This window comes from Hemitrygon akajei, chromosome 5 (assembly GCF_048418815.1).
Source record: "Hemitrygon akajei chromosome 5, sHemAka1.3, whole genome shotgun sequence".
NCBI lineage: Eukaryota > Metazoa > Chordata > Chondrichthyes > Myliobatiformes > Dasyatidae > Hemitrygon > Hemitrygon akajei.
In genome coordinates, this window is record NC_133128.1 from 44020822 (window position 1) to 44040148 (window position 19327).

A 19327-nucleotide genomic window follows, 5' to 3' on the forward strand; every position below is an offset into this window, starting at 1 on the left:
CAATTAACTCACCTACCCATTTATCTTTGGAATGTAAGAAGAAGCTCAAATGGCCACAGGAAAGCCATGCAAACTCTGCACAAACAACAGTGAAGATCAGGATGAAATGGGGTTGCTGCACTAATTATGCAATAGTGGTGCCCCCAATAATTATATTGTTTCAACGTTCAACTGCTTTTGGTTCTCAAGAGGTCATAAGAAAAAAAAGAAAACTTGATAAAATGCCCTGGAGCCAGAAAGAGCAGAAATGCCCACTGCTGTCATTCCAAACCTCTGCTCCTTCTGACAGGATTCACTTTTGGATTGCTTGACAACGAGAAAAATAATTGAAAATTAATTTAGACAAGCTATCTGTGGAGGTGGTGGTAACACTGAAACTCTTCATATTGCTAAAGTTTGATGCCTAACTGTGGTGAACTAGATATACCTGTCTGACTGCTCCTGTGGCTCCTCCCACAGACCCCTGTATAAAGGTGACTGTGGGCTGCTGCTCTCCCTCATTTTCCCCAGGATGTAGTGCTGTTTATTCTTCCAGTCAATAAAAGCCGATATCTCGTTTCCTAAGTCTCAGCTGAGTTATTGATGGTGCATCACGAACCATAGGCCATCTGTTTGATTGCACTTGCCATTAAGTTGCATTTGCCATTTTTGCCTTAAACCAAGTACTTAATGAGACACACAAAATGCTGGAGGAATTCAGCAAGTTAGGAATCATCAATAAAGGGGAATAACGGTTTGATATTTTGGGCTGAGATCCTTCATCAGGACTAGCAAAGAAGGATGCAGAAACCAGAATAAGAAGATTGTGAATGTCAGGACGGGTAGAGGAGGCTTGACCCAAAAGCAAAGCAGCAGAGACAACTTTACTAATAAACAGCAAAACAACAAGTCACGAGGAGAAAGAAAATGAAAGTACAGCCACTAAACACAACAGGCAACAAGATAACTGGATGAGGATGGCTGGTTGGATGGGAGAACTAGGAATGTGGATGAGAGCTGGGTTTAAATAGGCTACATATGATGAGTTGGAAACGAGTGGCAGGAAATACAGGGAGGTGATAGACAGGTTAGGATAAGAGAAGGGGTGTGAGGGTAACTGAAATAGAGAATGGAAAAAGAGAGAAAGGAGGAGTAATTATCAGAATTTGGAGAAACCAATGTTCATGCCATCAGGTTGAAGGCTGCCCAGTTTGAATATGAGATTTTGCTTCTCCAACCTTACTCTGACCTCATTGTAGCATGAGCAAATAAGACAGCATAGGAATGTGAAGTAAAATAGAACAGGGTAGCCATTGGGAGATCCTGCCTTTTGCAGTCCTTAATGAAGTAGTACCCCAATCTGTGTTGGGTCTTACTGATGTAGACCAAACCACATCAGGAGGGTTGGATACAGTAGATGGCGCCAACAGACTTGTGGTCAAGCATTGCATAACTGGAAGAACTGTTTGGGGCCCTTCATGGTCATGAAGGAAGAGGTATAGGGGTAGGTGTAGCACTAATCATGCTCGCAGGGATAAGTGCCAGGAGAGAGATCTGTGGGTTTTGGTTTTGTATTTATTTCATTGCGGATTCATTTACTTTTTATTTCTTGCACAATATTCTGGTATCAAGGGTAACTTGCACCCAAACTGTTTAATGTTATCTACTATGACCATAAAATTGGCAGATATTTACTTTAGACTGATGTCATTTGTCCTTGCTGGTAGCCTCCAAGAGAGCAGACAGTGTAGCAGATGTAGCTGACCAATGAAATAATTTTTATGATTTATCTATCTAGGAGGAGAAGTCCTTCAAGGTTAGCTGAGGAATATAAGCAGTAATTCCCTGCATCCATGACACAGAGGCAAAGCAACTAAAGTTCAACAGTTGTCTTACAACATTGACTGCATTCTAAAACAACGCAATGTCTGTTTCTGGAGATGTTTACCTTGTTACAGGAGGAAATGGATTTCTTGGAAAAGTCATCATTAAACTTCTGATTGAAAAGGCTCATGATATCTCTGAGATCAGATTGTTTGATAAAGTGATACATGAAGACAATGTAGAAAGTTTGCAAGGTATGTGTCATAATTTACGCATTTTAGCAACTATTGTTATCTCAAATGATTTGTAAATATATTTATTTATTGAAAATTGTGTTATTGCATCAATAAGTAATTCACTGAAAAGTTTGAAAACTTTATCCAAGCTGACCATAGGTGATTCAACATAATAACCGGAACAGTGCGATGCAGGGTTTCGACCTGAAACATCAACAATTCCTTTTCTCCCACAAATGCTACTCAAGCTGCTGAGTTCCTCCAGCGGATTGCTTGTACTTCCAAATTCCAGCACCTGCAGTCTCGTGTGTCTCTGCAGCACCAACCTGCACTGATTTGACAATTCCTGGTTGGAGTTTTCTGAGGCTATCAGGAACATATGAAAACTAACCTGAGTTATTTTTTTACTCAACAACAATAAGAATGCTTCCAATGTTTTGAAGCACTGATTAAAGTTTTTTCTTTCTGAGATTGTTTTAAGAATCTCTTGGCTCCTTCTGGCACTAAATGATTATTTAGTTAAGGCCACTAGACAGAGAGTTGAATGATTTTGACTGACTGGTAACTGAAACATTTGGTTGGTATTAGTTCTGAGTTGCCTGCACACTTGTATGGCATATAAAGTGAGAGGCCTGTGACTCACATGGAGTGTGGTGGTATAATGGTTAAGTCATTTGATTAGTAGACAAAGTTCTGTAGGACTGTTGATTGGAGGCATGAATTTTAATCCCACCCTGACACAATCTACATTCAAGCAGGCATGAATACCTAGAATTTAAAAAGAAAGCAGAAATAGTTAAAGGTGACGATTAAACTGCCATCTACCTTGCAAATTGTATCAGTACTCAACATACCTCCTACACCAACACTCTGTCAGGTAGGCAAATCACTCAGATCCTTCCAATTCAAACAAGTTGTATGTAGGGGAATACCAGGTCTTAAAATAATCACTCTGCCAGGGCTATTAAAGCTCAAGGCTGTGACCATACTCTGGGTTGAGATTGGCTGGAATAGTCTACCCCCTCCCAGCTCCTCCAAACCAGAATGCCAAAACCCAAGAAGCAAGATAATTTTCCCCATCAGTTCTTTTCCTTGTCAAAGGGAACAATATCAGTGATATCCCTTTCACAATGTAGTAAGGAGCCCTCATACAAATTGAGCAACTTGACCCCTTAGTCCAGTATGGAAATTCAAACACCATCCCCAGGTAAGTATCACAGGATCTCCCACAAGTCAGCATGCACCACTTTGCCATTCTGCAATGCAGGGAGATACATTTACACTTGCTGCTGAAAAGTTACTGAATATTTAGGAAACACTAAAGCAACAAAACTATTAGAATTTCTCTCCAAATGCTCAATTCCCTCTGAAATATGGGCATCCCATATCTGGAATAAAGGTGCCTAAAATGTCTACCCCATCAACACAGAATTCATATACCCAGTATGAAATAAGTTATCCCTAAAACCAATTGCATGGGGAAACAAGTTACAAAGTAGCAGATTGAGACACAAGAAACAAAAAACAGAGCCCAGGCTGTACTCCTCTTCTCTACAACTACAGATGGACTGCAAAAACTTCAAACACACAGTTAATTTCTCAGAGAAACAGCACACTTATCAAAGAACAGCTGAAAAGGGAAGAGCAACTGGGAGGGGCCTAACACAATCCCAGAGTCTCATAAAGGCAAAGACCACACGCACGCACGCATGCACGCACACACACTCACACACACAGTGGTAAACTATGTATACCTGTCTGGACACACCCCTCTGCCGACTGCTGCTAACTTCTCCTGTGGCTCCTCCCACAGACCCCTGTATAAAGGGCACTGCTCCTCCCTCAGTCTTCGAGATGTCGTGCTCCCCTTTGCTGTTAATAAAATTGATGCACCATCAATAACTCCCGGAGATGGGAAGTGAACGATAGGCTTTTATTAACAGCAAAAGGGAGCACAACATCTCGAAGACTGAGGGAGGAGCAGTGCCCCCGGTCAAGTCCACCACATTTCCCCTCTCAGCCGAGGCCCGCGCGGCCCTCAGCCACATTAAAGGGGACATTGCCAAAGCAACAATGCTTGCGGTGGACGAGACCATTCCCTTCCAAGTAGAGAGTGACGCCTCCGACTTTGCGCTGTCTGCTACCCTCAATCAGGCAGGAAGGCCGGTAGCCTTCTTTTCTCGTACCCTTCAAGGCCCTGAAATTCGGCACTCCGCAGTGGAGAAAGAAGCCCAGGCCTAATAGTGGAAGCTATTAGGCACCGGAGGCACTATCTCGCTGGCAAAAGGTTCACCTTGCTGACTGACCAGCGCCCAGTTGCGTTGATGTTTAGCAACCAACAGCGGGGCAAAATCAAAAATGATAAAATTTTGAGGTGGAGAATCAAACTCCCCACCTACAACTATGATATCCTGTACCGACCTGGAAGGCTCAATGAGCCCCCTGATGCCCTATCCCGGGGAGTGTGTGCCAGCGCGCAGCTCGACCAGCTATACGTCCTCCATGCAGATCTTTGCCACCCGGGGGTCACCCGACTTTACCATTTCGTGAAAGCCCCGGAACCTGCCTTACTCCCTTGAGGAAATCAGGACGATGACCAGGGACTGCCAAGTCTGCGCTGAGTGCAAACCGCACTTCTACCGTCCTGAAAAGGCACAACTTATCAAGGCCACCCACCCCTTTGAGCGACTGAGTGTCGACTTTAAGGGCCCCCTTCCCTCCACCGACTGCAATGTGTACTTTCTTAACATAATCGACGAGTAATCGTGGTTCCCCTTTGCCATCCCCTGCCCCGATACCACTGTCACGTCCGTCATAAAAGCCCTGCACCAGCTCTTCACTATGTTTGGATATCCCTGCTATGTCCACAGTGATAGAGGGTCCTCGTTTATGAGTGACGAGCTGCGCTAATACCTGCTGGCTAGGGGTATTGCTACTAGTAGGACCATGAGCTATAATCGCCGGGGAAATGGACAGGTGGAGAGGGAGAATGCCACTGTGTGGAAGGCCACACTCTTAGCCCTTAGGTCAAAGGGATTGCCGGTCTCTTGTTGGCAGGAGGTCCTCCCCGAGGCACTCCACTCCATCCGCTCCCTGTTATGCACGTCCACCAATGCCACCCCTCATGAGCGACTCTTTTCTTTTCCCCGGAAGTCTGCCACTGGGACCACCCTACCGGCTTGGCTGACATCCCCAGGGCCAGTGCTGCTCTGGAAACATGTGAGGAGCATTAAATACTTCCCGATGGTCGAGAGGGTTCACCTACTTCATGCGAACCCCCAGTATGCCTACGTGGTCTTACCTGATGGGCAGGAGGACACGGTCTCCATCCGCGACCTGGCGCCCGCAGGAGCACCAGACCCCTACCCCGAACACTCCACGGTGACTATGAATCCCGTACCCACCGATGTATATACCCACGAGACACCGTGCACGCCAAGCCCTACACAAACTCCTCACGACTCTCCCATACCAGGTGCCACGCACACGCCTGAGGGGTTATTGACGCCTCACAGGCTGGCACCTCAAGTCAGGCCGGAGCCAGCACAACCACCGTCACCGGTGCAATCACCACCGGTGCTATGTAGATCGCAGCGACAGACCCGCCTGATAGGCTTGACCTGTAAATATACTTGTAAGAAACTTCGCCCCATGGGGACTCTCTTTTAAAACAACGGAGGGGTGAATGTGGTAAACTATGTATACCTGTCTGGACACGCTCCTCTGCTGACTGCTCCTGTGGCTCCTCCCACAGACCCCTGCTGACTGCTCCTGTGGCTCCTCCCACAGACCCCTGCTGACTGCTCCTGTGGCTCCTCCCACAGACCCCTGCTGACTGCTCCTGTGGCTCCTCCCACAGACCCCTGCTGACTCCTCCTGTGGCTCCTCCCACAGACCCCTGCTGACTGCTCCTGTGGCTCCTCCCACAGACCCCCTGCTGACTGCTCCTGTGGCTCCTCCCACAGACCCCTGCTGACTGCTCCTGTGGCTCCTCCCACAGACCCCTGCTGACTGCTCCTGTGGCTCCTCCCACTAACCACTGTATAAAGGGGTCCAGCACTGAAAGACCCAGAAGAGACAAACAACTACTTCACAGCCTTGGATGCCCAGGATCCACTGCTCAATACACATCGCATGCACAGAGACCTGGAATCAAAAACAGACAAATGATATTATTACAAAGAACAATACAGCACAGTACAGGCCATTCAGTGCATAATGTTGTTCCTTAAACCCTGCCTCCCATGTAACCCTCCACCTTAAATTCCTCCATATACCTGTCTAGTAGTCTCTTAAATTTCACTAGTGTATCTGCCTCCACCACTAACTCAGGCAGTGCATTCCACGCACCAACCACTCTCTGAGTAAAAAACCTTCCTCTAATATCCCCCTTGAACTTTCCACCCCTTACCTTAAAGCCATGTCCTCTTGTATTGAGCAGTGGTGCCCTGGGGAAGAGGCACTGACTGTCCACTCTATCTATTCCTCTTAATATCTTGTATACCTCTATCATGTCTCCTCTCATCCTCCTTCTCTCCAGAGAGTAAAGCCCTAGCTCCCTTAATCTCTGATCATAATGCATACTCTCTAAACTAGGCAGCATCATGATAAATCTCCTCTGTACCCTTTCCAATGCTTCCACATCCTTCCTGTAGTGAGACGACCAGAACTGGACACAGTATTCCAAGTGTGGCCTAACCAGAGTTTTACAGAGCTGCATCATTACCCCGCAACTCTTAAACTCTATCCCTTGACTTATGAAAGCTAACACTCCATAAACTTTCTTAACTACCCTATCTACCTGTGAGGCAACTTTCAGGGATCTGTGGACAGATACCCCAGATCCCTCTGCTCCTCCACACTCCCAAGTAACCTGCCATTTACTGTGTACTCTGCCTTGGAGTTTGTCCTTCCAAAGTGTACCACCTCACACTTCTCTGGGTTGAACTCCATCTGCCACCTCTCAGCCCACCTCTGCACCCTATCAATGTCTCTCTGCAATCTTCGACAATTCTCTACACTATCCACAAGACCACCAACCTTGTGTCATCTGCAAACTTGCAAACCCACCTTTCTACCCCCACATCCAGGTGGTTAATAAAAATCACGAAAAGTAGAGGTCCCAGAACCAATCCTTGTGGGACACCACTAATCACAACCCTCCAATCCGAATGAACTCCCTCCACCACGACCCTCTGCTTTCTGCAGGCAAGCCAATTCTGAATCCATCTGGCCAAACTTCCCAGGATCCCATGCCTTCTGACTTTCTGAATAAGCCTACCGTGTGGAACCTTGTCAAATGCCTTACTAAAATCTATGTAGATCACATCCACTGCATGACTCTCATCTATATGCCTGGTCACCTCCTCAAAGAACTCTATCAGGCTTGTTAGACATGATCTGCCCTTCACAAAGCCATGCTGACTGTCCCTGATCAGACCATGATTCTCTAAATGCCCATATATTCTATCTCTAAGAATCTTTTCCAACAGCTTTCCCACCAGAGACATAAGGCTCACTGGTCTATAATTCCCGGACTATCTCTACTACCTTTTTTGAACAAGGGGACAACATTTGCCTCCCTCTAATCCTCCGGTACCATTCCCGTGGACAACAAAGACATAAAGAAAGATCCTAGCCAGAGGCTCAGCAATCTCTTCCCTCGCCCCATGGAGCAGCTTGGGGATTATTCCGTCAGGCCCCGGGGACTTATCCATCCTAATGTATTTTAACAACTCCAACACCTCTTCTTCCTTAATATCAACATGCTCCAGAACATCAACCTCACTCATATTGCCCTCACCGTCATCAAGTTCCCTCTCATTGGTGAATACTGAAGAGAAGTATTCATTGAGGACCTCACTCACTTCCACAGCCTCCAGGTACATCTTCCCTCCTTCATCTCTAATTGGTCCTATTTTCACTCCTGTCAACCTTTTGTTCTTCACATAATTGAAGAATGCCTTGGGGTTTTCCTTTACCCTACTCGCCAAGGCCTTCTTCTCATGCCCCCTTCTTGCTCTCCTTAGCTGCTTCTTAAGCTCCTTTCTTGCTACTCTATATTCCTCAATAGACTCATCTGATCCTTGCTTCCTAAACCTCACCTATGCTGCCTTCTTCCATCTGACTAGATTCTCCACCTCCATTGTCACCCATGGTTCCTTCACTCTACCATTCTTTATCTTCCTCACCGGGACAAATTTATCCCTAACATCCTGCAAGAGATCCCTAAACATCAACCACATGTCCATAGTACATCTCCCTGCAAAAACATCATCCCAATTCACACCCGTAAGTTCTAGCCTTATAACCTCATGATTTGCCCTTCCCCAATTAAAAATTTTCCTGTCCTCTCTGATTTTATCCTTTTCCATGATAATGTTAAAGGCCTGGGAGGGGTGGTCACTGTCCCCCAGATAGATAGATAGATAGATAGATACTTTATTCATCCCCATGGGGAAATTCAACTTTTTTTTTTCCAATGTCCCATACACTTGTTGTAGCAAAACTAATTACATACAATACTTAACTCAGTAAAAAATATGATATGCATCTAAATCACTATCTCAAAAAGCATTAATAATAGCTTTTAAAAAGTTCTTAAGTCCTGGCGGTTGAATTGTAAAGCCTAATGGCATTGGGGAGTATTGACCTCTTCATCCTGTCTGAGGAGCATTGCATCGATAGTAACCTGTCGCTGAAACTGCTTCTCTGTCTCTAGATGGTGCTATGTAGAGGATGTTCAGAGTTTTCCATAATTGACCGTAGCCTACTCAGCGCCCTTCGCTCAGCTACCGATGTTAAACTCTCCAGCACTTTGCCCACGACAGAGCCCGCCTTCCTTACCAGCTTATTAAGACATGAGGCGTCCCTCTTCTTAATGCTTCCTCCCCAACACGCCACCACAAAGAAGAGGGCGCTCTCCACAACTGACCTATAGAACATCTTCAGCATCTCACTACAGACATTGAATGACGCCAACCTTCTAAGGAAGTACAGTCGACTCTGTGCCTTCCTGCACAAGGCATCTGTGTTGGCAGTCCAGTCTAGCTTCTCGTCTAACTGTACTCCCAGATACTTGTAGGTCTTAACCTGCTCCACACATTCTCCATTAATGATCACTGGCTCCATATGAGGCCTAGATCTCCTAAAGTCCACCACCATCTCCTTGGTCTTGGTGATATTGAGACGCAGGTAGTTTGAGTTGCACCATATCACAAAGTCCTGTATCAGTTTCCTATACTCCTCCTCCTGTCCATTCCTGACACACCCCACTATGGCCGTGTCATCAGCGAACTTCTGCACATGGCAGGACTCCCAGTTATATTGGAAGTCTGATGTGTGCAGCGTGAACAGGACCGGAGAGAGTACGGTTCCCTGCGGCGCTCCTGTGCTGCTGACCACCGTGTCAGACCTACAGTCTCCCAACCGCACATACTGAGGTCTATCTGCCAAGTAGTCCACTATCCAATCCACCATGTGAGAGTCTACTCCCATCTCCGTTAGATGCTCACCCACTGAGAGTTCTGTGACCTGATCCAGTTTGTTACCTAATACTAGATCTAGTATGGCATTCCCCCTAGTCGGCCTGTCAACATACTGTGACAGGAATCTGTCTTGGACGCACTTGACAAACACTGCCCCGTCTAAACCATTCAAACTAATCAGGTGCCAATCAATATTTAGGGACGTTAAAGTCACCCATGATAACAACCCTGTTATTTTTGCACCTTTCCAAAATCTGCCTCCCAATCTGCTCCTCGGTATCTCTGCTGCTACCAGGGAGCCTATAGAATACCCCCAGTAGAGGAACTGCTCCCTTCCTGTTCCTGACTTCCACCCATACTGACTCAAAAGCGGATCCTGCTACTTTACCCACCCTTCTGTAGCTGTAATAGTATCCCTGACCAGTAATGCCACCCCTCCTCCCCTTCCCCCCCCCCCCCCCCCCCCCGCTCTATCCCTTTTAAAGCACTGAAATCCAGGAATATTCAGAATCCATTCCTGCCCTGGTGCCAGCCAAGTCTCTGTAATGGCCACTACATCATAATTCCAAGTATGTATCCAAGCTCTCAGTTCATCACCTTTGTTCCTGATGCTTCTTGCATTGAAGTACACGCACTTTAGCCCTTCTACCTTACTACCTTTACACCCTTTATTCTGTTTCTCTTTCCTCAAAGCCTCTTTATATGTTAGATCTGGCTTTACTCCATGCAATATACTTGCAGCTCTCGCATGACCTTTATCCTCCTCCACCTCACTAACTGCTCTAACACTCTGGTTCCCCTCCATCTGCCAATCTAGTCTAAACCCCCCAGAGCAGCATTGGCAAACCTTCCTGCAAGGATGTTAGTCCCTCCAGTTCAGGAGCAACCCGTCCCGTCGGAACAGGTCCCACCTTCCCTGGAACAAGGCCCAATTGTCCAGAAACATGAAGTCCTCCCTCCTGCACCAACTCCTTAGCCACATATTTAACTGCATTATCTTCCTATTTCTAGCCTCACTGGCACGTGTCACGGGTAGCAGATCCTGAGATTGCAACCCTGGACGTCCTGTCCTTCAACTTTGCTCCAAACTCCCTAAATTATCTTTGCAGGACCTCTTCCTCCTTCCTACATGGACCACGACATCTGGCTGCTCACCCTCCTTCTTGAGAATACTGATATTATATTGAGGTTTAGGATGAAACTTCAGTTCCTGTTTCTTCTGGTTACCTCAGCCCTGTGGAATGAACTGACTGGTAATATTTTGTTAAATCCTGGTAGAGGTATACTTGACTAACAAACATATAACCTTGGAGACCTACTGAGGTATTTCTAAATGTTTTAAAGGCAAAATAACCAGACGTCAGATGAACTCAATGCATTGAAAATAGCAACATATACAAAATGCTTCAGGATCTCAGCAGGTCAGGCAGCATCTATGGAAAAGAATAATGTTCAACATTTTGGGCTGAGACCCTTCTTCAGAACTGGAAAAGAAGGGGGAAGATGCCAAACTAAAAAGAAGGGGGAGGAGGAGGGAGGATGGATAGAGGATTATTTAACTAATACAAAGCAGAGAGTTGGGATGGGGCAGTAAAGTTGTTTCCACTGGTAGGTGAGACTAGAACTAGGGGACATAGCCTCAAGATTCAGTGGAGTAGATTTAGGATGGAGATGCGGAGAAACTGCTTTTCCAAGAGAGTGGTGAATCTGTGGAATTTTCTGCCCAGTGAAGCAGTGGAGGCTACCTCAGTAAATATATTTAGGAGAAGGTTGGATAGAATTTTGCATAGTAGGGAAGTAAGGGTTATGGGGAAAAGGCAGTTAGGTGGAGATGAGTCCATGGCCAGATCAGCCACGATCTTATTGAATGATGGAGCAGGCTCGATGGTCCAGATGGCTCCTATTTCTTATGACTAACTAGAAGATGATCAGTGAAGGTAGGTAGTTGGTAAAGGTAAAAGGCTGGGAAGAAGTAATTTGATAGGACAGGAGAGTGGACTATTAGGAGAAAGGGAAGAAGGAGGGACACTGGGGTAGGTGATAGGCAGGTGAGGATAAGAGGTAAAAGGCCAGAGTGAGGAATAGATGAGAGAAGGAGCTGGGAAAGCATTACCTGTAGGAGAAATCCAGGTTCAGTCTATCAGGTTGGAGACAGAATATGAAGTATTTCTCCACCATCCTGAGAGTGGTCTCATTGTGGCAAAAGAGGGCATGTTGGAATGGGAAGCTGCATGTGTGAATATGGATGTAATAACTCTAATGATTTTATTTTGTTAATAAAATTTGTTTTTCAGCTTTGGTCGGAAGCAGGATTAAGCTAACGGTGTTCAAAGAAGATCTGAGAAATACAAAGTTCCTGCAGAAAATCTGCCAAGGTGTAACCTGTGTTCTTCACACTGCGTCCTTGATTGATGTCTGGGGAAACATCAGCAAAGAAGAATTAGAAGCTGTCAATGTTGAAGGTATAACTTGAGGGGAAAGAAATTTGCTGCCAGTTTCTTAGTAATAATGGTAAATGCCAGTACTTCCCTTGTTCCAAACAAAAGATTCCCTGTATGAATATGACTGAATTTTCAAGAGGTAACTAAATATGTTGATGGGTCAGTATGGTTGATATGGCAGGCTTGCACAAAAGGTTGAAGCCCATTGATCTAATACAGCACAACCAACTGGATGTAAATTGGTTTGATAATTGGAAGTGGAGGGTTGCATTTGTGTTTGGAAGTCTGTGGCCAGCAGTGTACTACAGGTATTGGTACAGAGGTCCTTGTTATTTCGATCCAAAGTTATGGGAGCAGAATTAGATCATTTAGCTCATCGAGTCTGCTCCACCATTTCACCATTGATGATTCATTTCCCTCTCTACCCCAATCTCCTGCCTTCTCCCCGTATGATTTCATGTCCTGACTAATCAAGAATCTATCAATCTCTGCCTTAAATATACCCAATGACCAAACTAATTCTGATTAAAGTCACTGATAATACCCAATATTATTGAATAAAGGTCGTCTTTCCCTGTATTTCTTTTTCATTGATTTAGCGTTTTGATTATTATTGATTGATTGACTATGGTTTCTGTCTCTAATCAGCTCTGAATGATATTGTTTTATTTAATTTGGAAGGAAGCTGCCATTTATTAGAAGCCTGCATTCAGCAGAATGTGAAGAGCTTCATCTACACCAGCAGTGTAGAAGTGGTGGGGCCCAATGAAAGAGGTGATCCTATCTGTAATGGTGATGAAGACACAAACTACAATAGCAGTCTGAAATTTCTGTACAGCAAAGCAAAATACAGAGCAGAGCAAATAATTCTAAAAGCAAATGGATCCCCTCTTCCGAATGGTGAGTGGATAGTTACATCTGCTCTAAGACCCATGTACATCTATGGAGAAAACAGTCGGTTCATTCTGCAAGATTTGGATGAAGGAATCACCAACGGGATGGTTTTGCTAAGAAAATCCAGTAAGGAAGCTCTTGTGAATCCAGTATATGTAGGCAATGTGGCTTGGGCTCATATTTTATTGGCCAGAGCCATGAAAGAAGAAGACAAGAGGAAAATTGTTGGTGGCAAGTTTTATTACATCACAGATGACACCCCACACACGAGTTACTCAGATTTTAACTATGAGTTGATGAGCTTTTTGGGGTTTACAATTCCATCAAATTTTCACATTCCTCTGCTGCTCATGTACTATGTTGCCTACGTAGCAGAGATACTGACATTTTTGCTTAGGCCTTTCATTAGATATGTTCCCAAAGTAAGCCGACAGCTCATTACAATGCTTAACACAAAATTCACCTTTATCAGCCACAAAGCACGGAATGATTTTGACTACACCCCACTTTACAGTTGGGAAGTAGCTAAAGAAAGGACCACTGCCTGGTTGGCTTCAGTAGTACAGGAGCAAAGAGATTTTTTAAATAAAAAGTAACACTTACAGGAGGTACAAAGCATCCAAGTCTAAATGTTAGGGGATAGAAGTTTGAAGTTCTAGGTGGTTATTCAGGTTAACGTCTTGATAAATAAATTTTTGTCTTGTGTATAACAGTTAGAGGTTAAAGGCTGGAGTACTCATCTTTTGCCTCACCTTTTAGCAATAAGTCTACAGTTGCTAGAATAATTATCACGTATTTGCTGCACAAATCACTCTCTCACCTAGAGGGGGTCAGTTGTGCTGTGAGGATTACATTCCTTGACTTCTCTAGTGCCTTTAACACCATCCAGCCCAAGATCTTAAGGCACAAACTAACGGAGATGGGAGTAGACTCTCACATGGTGGATTGGATAGTGGACTACTTGACAGATAGACCTCAGTATGTGCGGTTGGGAGACTGTAGGTCTGACACGGTGGTCAGCAGCACAGGAGCGCCGCAGGGAACCGTACTCTCTCCGGTCCTGTTCACCCTGTACACATCAGACTTCCAATATAACTCGGAGTCCTGCCATGTGCAGAAGTTCGCTGATGACACGGCCATAGTGGGGTGTGTCAGGAATGGACAGGAGGAGGAGTATAGGAAACTGATACAGGACTTTGTGATATGGTGCAACTCAAACTACCTGCGTCTCAATATCACCAAGACCAAGGAGATGGTGGTGGACTTTAGGAGATCTAGGCATCTCCTCATATGGAGCCAGTGATCATTAATGGAGAATGTGTGGAGCAGGTTAAGACCTACAAGTATCTGGGAGTACAGTTAGACGAGAAGCTAGACTGGACTGCCAACACAGATGCCTTGTGCAGGAAGGCACAGAGTCGACTGTACTTCCTAAGAAGGTTGGCGTCATTCAATGTCTGTAGTGAGATGCTGAAGATGTTCTATAGGTCAGTTGTGGAGAGCGCCCTCTTCTTTGTGGTGGCGTGTTGGGGAGGAAGCATTAAGAAGAGGGACGCCTCACGTCTTAATAAGCTGGTAAGGAAGGCGGGCTCTGTCGTGGGCAAAGTACTGGAGAGTTTAACATTGGTAGCTGAGCGAAGGGCGCTGAGTAGGCTACGGTCAATTATGGATAACTCTGAACATCCTCTACATAGCACCATCCAGAGACAGAGAAGCAGTTTCAGCGACAGGTTACTATCGATACAATGCTCCTCAGACAGGATGAAGAGGTCAATACTCCCCAATGCCATTAGGCTTTACAATTCTACCGCCAGGACTTAAGAACTTTTTAAAAGCTATTATTAATGCTTTTTGAGATAGTGATTTAGATGCATATCATATTTTTTGCTGAGTTAAGTATTGTATGTAATTAGTTTTGCTACAACAAGTGTATGGGACATTGGAAAAAAAGTTGAATTTCCCCATGGGGATGAATAAAGTATCTATCTATCTAAAAGTGGTGTCCATTCATTTCCAGCAATGTCCATTCAAGTTCTGTTTTGGCTAATGTTGAGAATCATGGACAATGTTTGAAATGAATGGACACAACTTGTCTGGATAATTATTCCAAAGCACTGTAGACTTGTTGCCAAGAGGTGAGGCAGAAGATGAGTACCCAGCCTTTAACCTCTAACTGTTATACACAAGACAAAAATTTATTTCTGAACAGGTTAACCTGAATAACCACTCAGAACTTCAAATTCTAACCCCTATGGCCATTATATTTACTCCCTTGTTCACTGGCGCACCATACAAAATAGTTATTTGATAGTATCTTCCAAACCCTTAACTAGTAATGCCTAGAAGGACAAAGACAACAAGCAAATGTGGTGCTTCTAAATCACAGAAAATTTACGTAAAATTCACAAAATTCCTAACTTACAACTTAGGATGCCATTTTGTGATCTCGTGTCTGCTAGTTAAAAAAAAACTGTCTAGTCAAGTCCCACATTTCAGTCTTTAATCTTCAATATTCTGTGTTAAGCTCTTGAAACTCACCACAGTTGAAGAGATAGCTTACCATCACATAATCAATGGAAGCTAGAGATGTGTAACGAACAGCACTCTTGCTGGCAATATCCACATCCCAGCAGTGAGTAGCAAAATAAAATTCCTGTACATAAGAGTTAAAAGTACGCTGCAATGTTAACAATAATGAACTCACCTATGCATTGTAATGAAAGCAGAATTTCCTTTAGAAATTTAATATCCACATTCTTTGCCAAATATCAAATGTAGCATATTAAAAATAAGTTACTTTAGAAAAAAATTATTAAGTTTGCCTTATCTAAGTTAGCCTGGGTGGGATTGTAGATTTCTAACCTAGTTGCATTTATTCTGCTTGGAATGTCATCCTTTGTATATCCCATAAGTACCTGTATTATTTTTATTCTTGCCATGGATGACCTGTAGAATTGAAATCAATCTTTGTTAATCTTTCTGAGAATAATTGTAGCAATGTAACTCCAAGCTCTGAGAAGAAGCTTGGATTCGATGGAGCTGGATGACGAGATTCACTCAGGATAGGTGAATTAAGCTCCAACTAGTGCGTATTTGACTGTTTAATTGTAACGAACAACTGATAGCTCTGAAGGAGGAAAGGTCTCATAATCTATGCAGACTGTTAAACATATGGATCTCTTATCTAAAATCAGAAAGATGTTCAAAGAATAATTTTTTTCTTGTAACAGTCATTTCATATTTATGTATCTTATAATTATTAATAAACTGAATACAACAAAAAGATTGGACTTTATGGCAATTATAAAATTTACAATGGAAAATAAAATAGTCAGATATGAACTCACAGTGAAATATTTAAGTAAAGACAGATTTTCTTTGCTCATTTCCTTCCATGTGCAAGATGAATAAAAGTTTTCAAGCAAGCTCCAAAATCATAGGCAACTAAATTAATAATGAAAACAGAAAATGCTGGGGTGACTCAGCTGATGAGATTGCATTAGAGGAGAAAGGAATAAATTTATTGTTTCAGTCAAAAACGATTTATCAGAATGATAGATTGATCCAATATAGTCCCACCTTCCAGCACTTGATTTGTGCCATTTCATTGTTGTTGGTTCAAACTATTTTACTTTCCACAGGTAATTAAGCCATAGATAATTCCCACAGATGTATGAGCAGAGGCTGGACTTGGAGTTAGACAGATTTGGATCTAGACTAGGATCAAAAAGATCCCTTGAAGAGTATAAAGAAGTCAGACAAAAACTCAAGAAGGGAGGGCCAATGAAAAGTCCAAAGGAATTCTTTACGTACATCAGGAATAAAAGGTCACTAGGAAACAGATAGTACCACTTAATTATAAAGGAAGGAACATGTGCTTGGAGGTGGAGGAAGTAGGTGAGGTCCTAAATGAGTACTTTGCATCAGTATTTACCAAAGAGAAGGACTTAGAGGATAGGGAGATCAATATGGAGTGTACTAATTTGTTAGGGCATTTTGAGATAAAATAGGTGCGAGTCTGGTGTTTCTTAAAGAATATTAAGGTGGATAAATCCTCAGGTTATTATTTTTGTGTCCTCTCTATCCACAAGCAAAGCAAAGTTAATGTTGTTCCATTGTTCAAGAAGGGAAATAATAATTATCATTGAAAATGTAGACCAGCGCGTCTCACATCAGTGGTAGGAAAGACACAGGAGAGGATTCTTAGAGAAAGTATTTATCAACAATTAGGAAAAAATATGGCCTAATTAGGCTCCACCAACATAACTTATACAGGGCAATTTGTGTTTTACTAACTTGATTGAGTTTTTGTGGTGGGAACAAAGGTGATTGATGAAAATAGTGCTGTGGATGTTAGCTACATGGTTTTTGACAAGGTGTCCCACTTGAGGCTTATCCAAAAGATTAAGATATGTGCAATCCTCAGTGAATTGGCTGTTTGGATTGAGAATTTGCTTGCTCATAGACAATGGCAGAAGGTCTGTGACTAGTCATGTACTGCAGGAGTCTGTATTAGGACCCCTGCTGCTTTTTTGTACATAATTGACCTGGATGGAAATGTAGACAGGTGGGTTTTCAATTTTTACGCACGATACAAAGATTGGTGTTGTGGGTAGTGTAGAAGACTGGCAAAGAATACAGCATGATATAGATTAGTTGTGGATATAGGCAGAAAGATGGCCAATAGAATTTAAGCTGGCTACGTGTACAACAGGAGAATATCTGAACTATGTGTCTGATATGATAAGAAAGCTGAAAAAGGCTTATGAACTAGCTGAGGTCTCTGCTACCATGCAGAATCAAAGAAATTAGAGGAGGTATGGTCTTAGGTTAGGTTGTTATTTAGGTTATTAGTTATTTATTATTATTATTATTATTATTTATTTAGTTATTTAAGTTATTAGGTATTAGTTAGGTTTTCCCAAATAACTGCAGGGGATTGAGTCCTCATAAAGAATTTGGGGCTACCTGGGAAGCACAAATTTCACCCTATGTAGTGGAGAGTCAGATTCAAATGTACCAGTTTTTTGGGTTTAACAAGAGGATGGGAACGGGCCTGTCAAGATTCTCCATCAGTACCACCTTCTACCACTGGGACAAGAGGTACGTGTTGACCCAGAGCCTGACCTGGACCCTACACCTAGTAAGAGTACTCCACAGCGATATGGGGGAACAGAAGGACCAGCAGCGGGAAGGGTTAGATCGGATCCCATCGCTGAATGATACAGACTCGGAGGATGAGGAAATGGGGGTGTGGTATATGCTGCCCTTCGCAAGCTCCCAAATAACTGAGGAAGGGTTAGGGTTAGGGAAATACTTTTCCATAACATCTGTTCCTATCCCTCTCTAAGGCTATAGAAAAGGTCAAAGAATTGTGGTCACTGTCTTCAATATGGTCTCCCACTGAGAGATTTGACATCTGACTTGGTTCATTGCTTAGAACCAAATACAATATGGGCTTTTGGCTGATTGGTCTGTCTACACATTGAGACAGGGGTTCTTCATGGCACACCTAACAAATTCTGTCCTGTACAAATTGTTGGTATTGAACTTCCGTTTAAAATAAGTGGGAGAGGCTGAGATATAATTTTATGATACAATTCTCCCCACATAGAAACGTAGAGGACCTCCTGGATAATAATGTAGCAGCAGAACTATTCTTATATCAGATATAATGACATTCAAGGAGCTCAACATTTTTCAGAGCAAACCAGACTTCCTGTTTGGTCCTTCAAGCAAAATTCTGAACACTCTATTCACCATCACTGGCAAACTGATAGCAGCACATGCTATGTATAAGATGCACCAAAATCATTTGCTGAGGGATTGTTGATACTCTCTACCAAACTACACAACTGTAACTCTGTACAGATCACTTTATTACCAGCCAAAATAGTAAAAGAACAAATGAGAGATTGGTGTTGGGATGGCAGGGAGCAGAGATCTGAAAATTGGTGTGACCATGCAATAGGAAGGAGTGGCAGAAGACAGAAGGAGAAAGAGAAAGAAAATCAAATTTTAGTATTTACACACAAATCAAAGACCCGACCCATCATAATATTCTTGCTTCTCCCACCTCTCATTGGGTAGGGGATACAAAAGCCTGAAAGTACGAATCACCAGGCTCAAGGACAGCTTCCATTCCACTGTTATAAACTATTAAAATATTCTCCAGTGTGATAAGATGGATTCTCAGTCTCACTTTATGTTATTATGGCCTTGCACTGTATTTTCTCTTTAACTGTAACAATTTATTCTGCACAATTTTATTTGTTTTACCTTGGTGCACTGTGTACTGTGGTAATAAATTGATCTGTATGAACAATATGCAAAACAAGTTAAGGGAATATGGAGGATTTTATGAAGAAGACACAACTTTCTTAATTTTGTTATATTTGAGGTCAGGACACATATTATGTCTGCAAAAAGATAAAATCAATTTAGCTGTAAGATAGAGTAAAATGAA

General features: G+C 43.2%; 1 protein-coding gene across 4 annotated transcripts; it reads left to right on the forward strand.

The window, feature by feature from the left end:
• Positions 1 to 1903: 1903 nt before the first annotated feature.
• hsd3b1 (hydroxy-delta-5-steroid dehydrogenase, 3 beta- and steroid delta-isomerase 1) lies at positions 1904 to 13491 on the forward strand. Of its 4 annotated transcripts, none has more exons than XM_073045382.1 (4): positions 1904 to 2061; positions 11511 to 11519; positions 11837 to 11988; positions 12649 to 13491. In XM_073045382.1, exons 1-4 carry the CDS (start codon positions 1904 to 1906, stop codon positions 13455 to 13457), a joined length of 1128 nt encoding a protein of 375 aa, XP_072901483.1. In that variant the 3' UTR covers positions 13458 to 13491. The 4 variants fall into 4 exon arrangements, with proteins under 4 accessions (XP_072901483.1, XP_072901484.1, XP_072901482.1 ...); XM_073045383.1 differs by lacking the exon at positions 11511 to 11519 and adding an exon at positions 8626 to 8635 and having other exon boundaries at positions 1904 to 2057; positions 11834 to 11988; XM_073045381.1 differs by lacking the exon at positions 11511 to 11519.
• The last annotated feature ends 5836 nt before the right edge of the window (positions 13492 to 19327 follow it).

What these genes read in the sequence shown, in the direction of transcription:
- hsd3b1 (XM_073045380.1), top strand. Translation starts at nt 1,904, where the DNA reads ATGTCTGTTTCTGGAGATGTTTACCTTGTTACAGGAGGAAATGGATTT. An exon ending in CAATGTAGAAAGTTTGCAAG is followed by an intron (nt 2,058 to 11,820) that starts GTATGTGTCATA and finishes TTTGTTTTTCAG; the next exon opens with CTTTGGTCGGAAGCAGGATT. An exon ending in AGAAGCTGTCAATGTTGAAG is followed by an intron (nt 11,989 to 12,648) that starts GTATAACTTGAG and finishes TTAATTTGGAAG; the next exon opens with GAAGCTGCCATTTATTAGAA.